Genomic DNA, 12,376 nt, shown 5'->3' with positions numbered 1-12,376 from the left:
ACGCACACCCATTCTCTCACATCTAGGCCTACCAGCTGTTTCCTGCTTAATTTGAAGCCACTAGAATTTATGCATACTAGTACGGCACCAACCCTGGTGCACAAGCCGTACTAGTACGGCACCAACCCTGAAAGGGTTAATTAACTCATCCACTGGCGGTGGAGTATCAGTGAAAATTCCTAGGGATGATTTTCATGGTAAACCAAATAATTGCAACCTGTTTTGATTTCCTCAAACTCTTTGCAGCAAAAAGAACTGTTCTGCTCTTTTGTCACTGCAATACAGCAAATGAACACAAATGAAAAAAAAACTTTAGCCACAATTACTAAACAGAAATATTTCTTAAGTAACATGATTGTATGAAAATCTACAAACCAGTTAGCTACTTGTTACAACTATTATATTATGCTCCTCTTGGATTTTCCACAGACAAAGCCTCTAATGTAGTTGTTTAATTATGTCTCTAAATTTTTGTAGCATCCCTGGAAGATATTCCCAGTAATCCAGTGTGTCACAACACCCCAGTTGGGAACCACTCATGTAGACATTATTGAAGAATATTCAGCAATTCAATTTATTTTAGTGTTATTACTCACTTGCATCCATCAGTTGTTCCCTGTGTTGAGTTTGATTCTGTATTGACTGCAAGGGGCTTCATGGCATCCAGAGAAACTTCCCTTGACACTTCTAGATTTGTCTCACTTCTTATTTCCATGGTTTTACTCTCTGCTCTGTCAACATCTAGTAAGCCATGAAGACTAATACTATCAAGTGTACTACCACTAGGCTCTGACAGCCGCCGTTTCCGTTTCTGCAGAAAGGAAAACACTGAATTAATAAAAATACAGCAGATCGTCATTTAACACGGTAGTTACGTTCCTGAAAATGCCATGTTAGGTAAAACCGTGTGAGATGAACTGAAGAACTTATGGGAAAAATAGGGTTACCTTCCTGGGAACCCCAAAAAAGCCAAACAACTTTTCTTTTTAGGCCTCCACATCTTACAAAAATAAAAGTGAATATGTAATTGTAGCTCATTGTCATGATGTATTATGTTGTTTTTACTGCATAAGATTACAAATACATCAGAAATAACAGTAATTCTTACCTTAGATTATGGGTGCTGGTGTTTGTGGATGATTGTGGAGAGTGGAGAGTTATGCTGTGGCCCTACTGGGCTGAGGTTCTGGTACTGAAGTCGATGGTTGTACTGGATTGTGCATAAATTCTGTAATGGATTTCTGTTCTATTTTACCTTACAGTATATTATACAATTGACGGTAAGGCATCAGCTGCTCTAGACACCATTTCAGGGTTCTCTTCAGTGAAAAACTCTAACTTTAAGTCATTCAGTAAGTCAGTCTAGTCAGTCAGTCAGTCAGTCAGTCAGTCAAGTCAGTAAGTCATTCATTCAGTCAGTCAGTCAGTCAGTCATTCAGTCAGTCAGTCAAGTCATTCAGTCAGTCAGTCAAGTCATTCAGTCAGTCAGTCAAGTCATTCAGTCAGTCAATCAAGTCAGTAAGTCAATCAAGTCAGTAAGGCATTCAGTCAAGTCAGTAAGTCATTCAGTCAAGTCAGTAAGTCAGTCAGTCAATCACACAAACTCATGTTTATCTCATTTTATGCGCACAAAGTGAACTTCATATCGGCCACAGGCTATCTCTTGTCTAATATCTCTGTTTTCTTCGTTAATTCTAAGACTTAAATGCTTATACCTTTTCTTGTCACTTTCAGCAACACTGGTATGCCTACTTGGTGTCATGATTGCTTGGCAGATACAAGATATGGTAATTAAAAGATCAAAACACAATTCACAAACACAGCTAGCTTGTAGGAGAGAAGAGGAACTGGACACGTATGAAGTACGAATGCTGGGATGGTATATCAGGAGTGTTAGGGGGTAGCAGGGGATAGCAGGAGGTTGCCACTGCTGATCCACAACAAGGCGGCTGCTTGAGGAAAAGGGATTTTTTTTCCCCTCCTGCAAACTGAACTGTGTTAAATTAATTTTACAAAGTGTTGTATAAAATTGTGCTGCAATTCTTTAATCGTGCTATACCTGAATCATGCCAAAGAAACTAGTGTTAAATAATGGTCTAATGTAGTAAAAAATTCCCAAGAATGGATAAAAACTAGTTACACTGAACAAGTCTAGATTCAGGTTATCAATATAGGAATTTAAATTACATCTCTGTTTCAAAAGTACAGTATTTAATTTTTTTTTTAACACGCTGGCCATCTCTCACCGAGGTAGGGTGAACTGAAAAAGAAACACTTCATCATCATTCACTCTATCACAGTCTTGCCAGAGGTGTGCAGTTATGGCAGCTCAGATGTCACTCTAAACAGCAAATATCCCAAGCCACTCCTTTAGAAATCAGGCACTGTACTTCACACCTCCAGGGACTCGAGTCCGGCTAACTGGTTTCCCTGAATCCCTTCACGAAATATTACCCTGCTCACACATTAACAGCTCAATACGTCCCAAAACCATTCATCTCCGCTCTAACATTCTCACACATGCCTGCTATATGTCCAAGTCTCCTGCACACTAATCTTCCTTTACCCCCTCCCTCCACCTTTTCCTAGAATGACTCCTACCCCACTCTCTCTCCATTGCAGATTTATACAACCTCTATGTCATCCTATTGTGCTCCATCCTCTCTTAACCCTCTGAGGGTCAGGACCCCTGATCTGAAACTTTGCTCTCAGGGTCAGAAAATTAAAAAAAAAAGTTATATTTTTGTTATGAAATGGTAGAGAATCTATCTCTGAAGGTAATAAAACAAATTTGATGGAAAACTGATGAAATTACACTTTTGTGAATTATGTTGTATCAGCGATATTTACACATTGGCGATTTTGCCCACTTTGACTCTGACTTTAGGCCAATTACATTATTTCAGTCAACCAAAATTCTTAGCTATTTTGCTAGTATGTGTTCCATTCTATTGATTGAGCACAAGAAACCACCCATTTAACTATTTCAACTAACCAATAAAGTCATCAAAATTTGGTAATTTGGCCAGTTTCACACAAAATTCAAGAAATGCCAATATTAACCCTTTGAGGGTCGACAGGCCCTCTCCGAAACTCGTTCTCAGGGTCGGCCAAATTTAAAAAAAAAAAAATTATTTTCTCTTATGAAAAGATAGAGAATCTTTTCCCGATCATAAGGACACCAAAAGTTTGAAATTTAATGGAAAACTTACAGAATTATGCTCTCGCAAAGTTAGCGGTCTCGGCGATGTTTACGCATTGGCGATTTTGCCCACTTTGAGCCCCATTTTCGGCCAATTCCACTGTACTAGTCGACAAAAAACATGAATATTTCGCTAGAACTCCATTTTTTCTATCGAATGGGTGCAAGAAACCACCCATTTATGAAATTCAACTATCCAGTACAGTGGTCAGAATTTAGCAATTTTGCCAATTTCACACAAATTTCAAAAGATGCCAATTTCCGAATAGGGTCCAGAATAAACAAGAAAGACATTCCTGGCACTAAAATGACATTTCCTCTGGTCATTAGTCACGTCTCAAGGCCCCTCTTATATTCTTTTGCTTTCCACTTTGAATTTTTATTCTCACAAAAAATATAAGATTTACTGTTATGCAGACTACTGCATTAGTGTAAAAAATGGTATAAATATTATTGGTGCACTTGTGAAAGAATATTAGACTCACCAGTTGACGTGTATTGCACGCTTGGCACGATTTGTTTACTTTTGAAATTTGGTAAAAATCGAACATTTCTGCAACTTTGAGCTCAATTTCAAGGTACCTTTCATTGTAAAACCAGTCAAAATCATCTCAATTTCTGTAATATGTCTTCCATTCTATAAAATGAGACCAAGAAAACTAGAATACAACAATAAATACCATACGAAAATACAGTGCAAAGTCGCTGTTTTATTCCAAAAAATGGTCAAAGTTTTTTTTTTCTCATTATGCACTGTGTGCTGCAGGATTATTTTTAGACTGTGCACACTGACCACATAGACTCATTCTTTCATATGAAGGCCTACCAGCTTTCTCCCACTAGATTTGAGGGCGCTAGAATTTAGGCGTACTAGTACGTCAAAAACCCTGGGTCGTAAGCCGTACTAGTACGTCCGAAACCCTCAAAGGGTTAAAACAGGGTCCAGAATAATGCAGACATTCCTGGCACTAAAATAGCACTTCCTCTGTTCATTAGTTATGTCCCCAGGCCTTCTCAGTATTATACATGAATTCTATTTAGAATTTTTATTCAAACAAAAACAGAATATTATTACCTGTTATGCAGACAAGCATTATTGTAATAACTGTATAAATAATGCCAATACATTCCTATTAGACTGGACAGATGGACATGTAGTGGATGAGTGACGTCATTTGTGTACTCTGGAATATCAGCAAAACTCAAACATTTCTGCTACTTTGAGCTCAAAATCATCTTTATTTCTGTAAAACATCTTCCATTCTATCAAATAAGACCAAGAAACCGGATATACAGCCATAAAACAATACAAAATACACTGCAAAGTTGCTGTTTTAAGCCAAAAACACAGTCACAGCTTTCCCCCCCCCCCCATTATGCACTCCTTGCTGCAGGATTTTTTTATATAGTGCACATTTACTGCAGATGGTATTTATATACCATATCCTCTTCATACCTCTGTCGAACTGTTCGGTATTATGCCAAATATTATTCATTCTGGAGTATTTAACATGTTTTATATTATTTATATTGTTTATTATGTCATATTAGATCAATTGATATTAGTGTAATAATGAAGCATATTCTCCTGCATCACGAGACTGAGCTCATGGCAACCGACAGTGGCTTCAAAGCCACCTTATCTTTAACCCTTAAACGGTCCAAACATATATATACGTTCACGCGCATAGCGCCCCAAACGCATACATACATTTTATTTTTCATTTGTTCAAAATTAGCGCGATAGGCCTGAGTCGCCCAGACATGAGAGAATGGGTGTGCGCACTCAGTGTGCGCAGTATACAAAAAATCTGGGATGCCTGGGTACCACATGGTAGGACCAGTTACATTCAGTTTCATCCTGGGTCAACATCATGGCACATCCTCGTGATTCACTCACGCCTCATCGTATTAACACTCTACTATTCGAGGAATGTGATAGAGATCGTGAGTTTAGTGGATATGACACCAATGGGGCCAGTAATATTCAAGGAATTAGTGAAAATATCGACGATAACCCAGATGACCCCCAGCCCATCACCTCTGGGGTAGCAATACCTGTCCTAGGGCCAAGCACCTCTGGGGTAGCCAGTGTGGCCACATCAGACCCTAGGCCAAGCACTTCTAGGGTGACCAGTGTGGCCACAGAAGATCCTGGGCCAAGCACCTCTGGAGTGGCAAGTGTTACCCATAGGCAACTTCGCAAGAGGAAACTATCCTTTTCCCGGTGTTTTAGTAGTGATAGTGAAAGTGATGTAAGTGATGATGAGATTGATTTTATGCCAATTGAGGATTCGTCTAGTGATAGTGACGTTCATCATTCACCAGTGAAACCTACTTTTAGGCGTCGTTATCTACGTTCAGGCAGTGTGCCATATGCAATCCCCAAGGGTCGTGGCAGGTCACGATCCAAAACCCCGGCCACTGATAGTGAAAGTGATCACGAAGGGCAGTATGCGGGGATGGAGGAAGTAGTGGTGGGTGGCATGGTGCCTGGACCACATGGCGCAGTGGGTGGACAGACAAAGGACTGCCCGGCACCCCCTCAACCATGTGCTGCCTCCACTCCTCTCCCTCCTTCTCCTGCCCCCCCCTCACCCCATGCCAGAGGTCCACCCTGCACCATGTGATCGTGAGTGGAACTGGACACAAAGTATATTCGTGCCACAGCCTTGTGATTTTGATGCTAGTGGAAGTGGTATCCAGCCAGAATGTCCCATAATGAATGAGTCTACAGAGTTAGACTATTTCCTGTTGTACTTTGACGAGCCTATAATGAACTTGATAGTGACTCAGACAAACATTTATTACCAATATGTCATGAACAACACAACAGAGGTTGGAGAATCATCACGGCTGCACAGTGGAAAGACACAACAGTGGCTGAAATGTATTTATTCCTTGCCACTGTCATGCTTATGCCACATATCTATAAGAACAATATACGTAATTACTGGTCTACAGACCACTTCATCAGTACTCCAGTTTTCCGTGACCTCCTTCCCTGCAACAGATTCACTCTGTTGCTACGAATGTTGCACTTCGCAGACAGAAATGACCTTCTATACAAAATCCGGGAAGTGTTTATGTATTTGAAGCAGAAATTCAGTGTATACTTTTATCCCTTCAAGAACATTGTTGTTGATGAGTCCTTGATTCTGTTCAAGGGACGCCTGTCATTCAAGCAATATACGTATACCGAGCAAACGTAATCACTTTGGTATAAAACTTTTTGCTATGTGTGACTGTGAGAGTGGTCTTCTGTTGGATGTAATTGTATACACAGGGAAAAACATGCTCGATGATGACAGAAGGATGTTGGGCATTTCCTGTGATGTTGTTCGCAGGATGATGGAACCATACCTTGGCAAGGGGCATACATTGTACACAGACAACTGGTATACAAGCCCTATGCTTGCTGATTTCCTACGTGTGAACAATACTGATATATGTGGAACAGTGAGAAGGAATAGGAAACATATGCCAAGGTTCACTGGAGGCAGTGTTGAAGGTGAAGTGCAAGTGTTTCATGCTAATGACATCATGGCACTGACGTGGCATGACAAACGAGAAGTAACATTGCCATCAACCATCCACAGAAACGAGATGGTACAAACAGACAGACTGAGCAAGTTCAACAATGAACCTATTGTGAAGCCACTTGCTGTCGAGGACTATACGAACAACATGCGACTAGTTGACAAGTGTGACATGATGATAGGGTTTGTTGACTGTGTGCGTAGGAGTCGCAAGTGGTATATAAAACTGTTTTTTCACCTTGTAGACATTGCAGTGCTCAATGCATTCAATATGTACGAAGTAAAGACTGGAAAACGACAACGTTTTGCAGATTTCTCTCTGAATCTCGTCAAACAGATAGCAAGAAGGTATGGTACCACACCTGTACCTTCCCCTCAACAGCGACCTGTCACACCACAACCTGTCCCCCAACCACAGCCAGTGGGGGAAGTGCCAGACCGAATCACTCCTGTCACTATCTGGTACCAATACCACCTACCCAAAAGAAGAAGAATGCCCAGAAAAAGTGTATTGTGTGTGCTACCACCAAAAAAACGACCCCAACAGCGGAAGGACACACGATTCATGTGTCACCAGTGTGGGGTGGCACTCTGTATGAATCCATGCTTCATGGAGTATCATACAATTGTGGAGTTCTAGAAACATAAGTGGGACATGTAAATACTTGTACAGGAAGGCCCCGCTTTACGGCGTTTCACTTTACGGCGTTCCGCTAATACGGACATTTCAAATTATGACCAAAACTCACTATACGGCTCCCCCCACCTGACTTTCTAATACGGTCACCGTGCCCCACCCTGTTTGTTTACATTCTCCATGAGCTCAGTAAGCACTAAGTCTCTCCATTTTGTCTGGAAACTCCAAAATTTCAAATGTTTTTAAAAGTTATTTCATATTTTATATATACTCTGATAATTATACTTATGTATACCTGTACCTAAATAAACTTACATACATCAAGTCATTTAAATGTCGTATATTACGTTAATATACACATTTTCATTAATCCATCCATGATATTTTTTTCAAAATTATATAATAAACACGATGCATAACATATAAATAAGATAAATACACCCCACAGTAGAATAAATAAACATAAATGTGAGCTGTGTAGCAGACGACTTCCACAAGTGGTGATAATAACAATACTGAGTCTCATTAAATGTCGTATATTACGGTAATATACACATTTTCATTAATCCAGCCATGATATTTTTTTCAAAATTATATAATAAACACTATACATAACATATAAATAAGATAAATACACCCCACAGTAGAATAAATAAACATAAATGTGATCTCTGGTAGCAGACGACTTCCACAAGTGACGCCATAATAACAATAGTCACGGAGTCTCATTAAATGTCGTATATTACGGTAATATACACATTTTCATTAATCCATCCATGATATTTTTTTCAAAATTATATAATAAACACGATGCATAACATATAAATAAGATAAATACACCCCACAGTAGAATAAATAAACAAATGTGAGCTGTGTAGCAGACGACTTCCACAAGTGGTGATAATAACAATACTGAGTCTCATTAAATGTCGTATATTACGTTAATATACACATTTTCATTAATCCAGCCATGATATTTTTTTCAAAATTATATAATAAACACGATACATAACATAAAAAGATGATAAATACACCCCACAATAGAATAAATAAACATAAATATAAGATGTGGGAGCCTGGTTTGTTTACTCTGTGCCTGGCCTGTCACCTCTCATGTATTCATTCTTTCTCTCTCTCATTTATTCGTTTTATCTCATTTACTTACTCCTGACCCTACATTAAGACTACAAATATTTTAAGGTAAGTAATGAGTGAACTGTATATACATTTTATCGCTCTGGGATGCTTAAATATCATAGAATAGTATGTGTGGGTGGGGTGGCCTGGTGAGGCTATTACAATACATACCACACTTGATTTCTTACAATAAATACTACTTGTCTCACCCTAGATTAAGACTATAAATATTTTAAGGTAAGTAATGAGTGCACTATGTGTGTATTGTACCTTTTTATTGTTTTTTGATGCCTGGTTCTATTGCTAACTTAATATATGTTAGTGTAAACTTGTTATCTAGTGTTTGTATGCATTTATAAGTGGAAAAAAAGGGTGTTCCACTTTACGGCGATTTCCGCTTTACGGCGCTAGCCTGGAACCTAACCCGCCGTATAAGTGGGGCCTTCCTGTATATAGTTGTAGATAATAATGTGTGATTCAGCCAGGTGTGCAAAATCACCTGTCAGTGTGTACATGTGTGTTTATGACAATATGATAAAAATTTCAAATGTACTATTGGTGTATAAACAAAAATTGGCATTGATATCAAATGACTTACTATGAAACATAATTATCATATCATGAAAACCAAGAAAATGAAAAAAAAAATGGAAGAAAACGGTAAATATGTTGAATTTCTGAAAGCAGCAGTGCTCCAGGTGATCCCCAAGTGCCAACTTCGCGGCCTCATACCTAATTTTTTTTTTATGCTAAAACACTTAAAAAAATGTGCTCTTTTTTTCTATACAATTTTTTTTTTTTTTTTTTTTAAATATTCAGGGTGCTGCGCGAGTGAACGTATATATACGTTTGGACCGTTTAAGGGTTAACCCTTTGGGGGTCGACAGGTCCTCTCAGAGACTTGTTCTCAGGGTTGGTCAAATTAAAAAAAAAAAAAAAAAATTCTTATGAAAAGATAGAGAATCTTTTCCTGATCATAATGACACCAAAAGTATGAAATTTGATGGAAAACTTACGGAATTATGCTCTCGTGAAGTTAGCGGTCTCGACGATGTTTACGCATTGGCGATTCTGCTCATTTTGAGCCCTATTTTTAGCCAATTCCATTGCACTAGTAGACAAAAATCATAATTATTTTGCTAGAACTCCATTTTTTCTATCGAATGAGTACAAGAAACCACCCATTTACCGATTTCAACTATCCAATAAAGTGGTCAGAATTTAGCAATTTTGCCAATTTCACACAAATTTCAAAAGATGCCAATTTCCGAATAGGGTCCAGAATAAATAAGAAAGACATACCTGGCACTAAAATAACAAGTTCTCTGTTCGTTAGTCACATCCCCAGGCCCCTCTTATAATGCAGACTACTGCATTAGTGTAGAAATGGTATAAATAATATCAGCACACTTGTGAAAGAATATTAGACTCACCAGTTGATGTGTATTGGATGCTTGGCATGATTTGTTTACTTTTGAACATTTTTAAAAATCGAACATTTCTGCTACTTTGAGCTCAATTTCAAAGTACTTTTCATTGTAAAACCAGTCAAAATCATCTCAATTTCTGTAATATGTCTTCCATTCTATAAAAAGAGACCAAGAAAACTAGAATACAACAATAAATACCATACGAAAATACAGTGCAAAGTCACTGTTTTAATCCAAAAACACAAATTTTTTTTCTCATTACGCACTGTGTGCTGCAGGATTTTTTTTTATACTGTGCACACTGACCACATAGACCCATTCTTTCATATGTAGGCCTACCAGCTTTCTCTCACTAGATTTGAGGGCGCTAGAATTTAGGCATACAAGTATGTCAAAAACCCTGGGTCGTAAGACGTACTAGTACATCCGAAACCCCCAAAGGGTTAATGGACAATATACTATGTAGGTGCTTTACACAACGAAAAGCATTTCTTTTATTCGTTGAAACCATGGCTAGGGCTAAAAGTAAGCAGGTTATAACAAATAGAGAAAAAGAAATTAGAATGACTTTTGCAGCAAATAGCACCACCAAACAGTACCAGCAGGTTGGTGTGGGGACCCTGGAAATTTGAAATTATGCTAGTCAAAATTAGTGCCGAATAACTGAAGGAAACGAATAACTGATTGCCGGATTTGTGATGGTGGACCTGTAATAATGATAATAATAATAATAATAACAATAATAATAATAATAATATTATTATTATTATTATTATTATAATTATAATACATACTAATAATAATGATAACACATAATAATAATTATGTATAATATAATATAATAGTGGAATATAATAATGTAGTGGAAGGAAAGCGGGGTAGGGGTCGGCCTAGGAAAGGTTGGAGAGAGGGGGTAAAGGAGGTTTTGTGTGCGAGGGGCTTGGACTTCCAGCAGGCATGCGTGAGCGTGTTTGATAGGAGTGAATGGAGACAAATGGTTTTTAATACTTGACGTGCTGTTGGAGTGTGAGCAAAGTAACATTTATGAAGGGGTTCAGGGAAACCGGCAGGCCGGACTTGAGTCCTGGAGATGGGAAGTACAGTGCCTGCACTCTGAAGGAGGGGTGTTAATGTTGCAGTTTAAAAACTGTAGTGTAAAGCACCCTTCTGGCAAGACAGTGATGGAGTGAATGATGGTGAAAGTTTTTCTTTTTCGGGCCACCCTGCCTTGGTGGGAATCGGCCAGTGTGATAATAAAATAAATAAAAAATAATAATAATATACTACAGTGGACCCTTGACCAACGATATTAATCCGTTCCTGAGAGCTCATCGTTAGTCAAAATTATCGTTAGTCGAGTTAATTTTCCCCATAAGAAATAATGGAAATAAAATTAATCCATTCCTGACACCCCAAAGTATTAAAAAAAAATTTTTTTACCACATGAAATATTAATTTTAATACACACAAACAGAAGAAGACATGTACAATCACATGACACTTACCTTTATTGAAGATCTGGTGATGATTGATGGGATGGGAGGAGGGGAGTGTGTGGATGGTGTTAGTGTTTAGAAGGGGAATCCCCTTCAATTAGGACTTGAGGTGTCAAGTCCTTTTCCGGGGTTACTTCCCTTCTTCTTTTAATGCCACTAGGACCAGCTTGAGAGTCACTGGACCTCTGTCGCACAACATATCTGTCCATAGAGCTCTGTACCTCCCGTTCTTTTACGATTTGTCTAAAATGGGCCACAACATTGTCATTGTAATAGTCACCAGCACGGCTTGCAATAGCAGTGTTAGGGTGATTTTCATCCATAAAGGTTTGCAGTTCAACCCACTTTGCACACATTTCCTTAATCTTTGAAGTAAACACAATGGATTCCACAACTGGCATAGGCATCTCAGGGTTAGCCCCAAACCCTTCAAAATCTTTCTTAATTTCCATACTAATTCTCACCCTTTTTATCACAGGGATGGCACTAGAAGCTTTCTTGGGGCCCATGGTGACTTATTTTGCAGGTGCAATCACTAAAAACGCTGTGATAATATGAAATGTTCTGACTGTATGTTTGGATGCAACAGCGGTGGCTGGCTTGTAAACACTGCGCAGGCCACATGTGGATGCGTCTCGAACAGAACGAATCGTGTTGGTAGAGTTTTTTAGCGCTAGTCGAGGCAAAAGTTTGCGTTAAAATGTATCGCTAGTCAGATTTAACATTATACGATGCCATTGTTGGTCGAGGGTCCACTGTATATAATACAGTGGAACCTCAAAAATCGAACTGCTCCCAACATAACCAATTATGTAAGTGTATTTTTGTAAGTGCTTTTATAAGTGTATTTTTGAGGGTCTGAAATGGACTAATCTAATTTACATTATTCCTAATGGGAATAAATTCATTCGGTAAAGGCACTCGAACAGCCTTCT

General features: G+C 38.5%; 1 protein-coding gene across 1 annotated transcript in view; it reads right to left on the bottom strand.

Annotated features, from left to right (window-relative positions):
* Positions 1–12,376, bottom strand: part of LOC128699029 (7SK snRNA methylphosphate capping enzyme) — a gene marked incomplete at its 5' end in the record, with an annotated part of 106,885 nt that overhangs the window by 60,924 nt on the left and 33,585 nt on the right. The window contains 1 exon segment of the mRNA XM_070096832.1: positions 597–811. Coding sequence (XP_069952933.1) covers positions 597–811 — 215 coding nt within the window.

This window comes from Cherax quadricarinatus, chromosome 55 (genome assembly GCF_038502225.1).
Source record: "Cherax quadricarinatus isolate ZL_2023a chromosome 55, ASM3850222v1, whole genome shotgun sequence".
Lineage (NCBI taxonomy): Eukaryota > Metazoa > Arthropoda > Malacostraca > Decapoda > Parastacidae > Cherax > Cherax quadricarinatus.
Note: the sequence above shows the minus strand (reverse complement) of the source record. Positions and strands in the feature narration are given on the sequence as shown.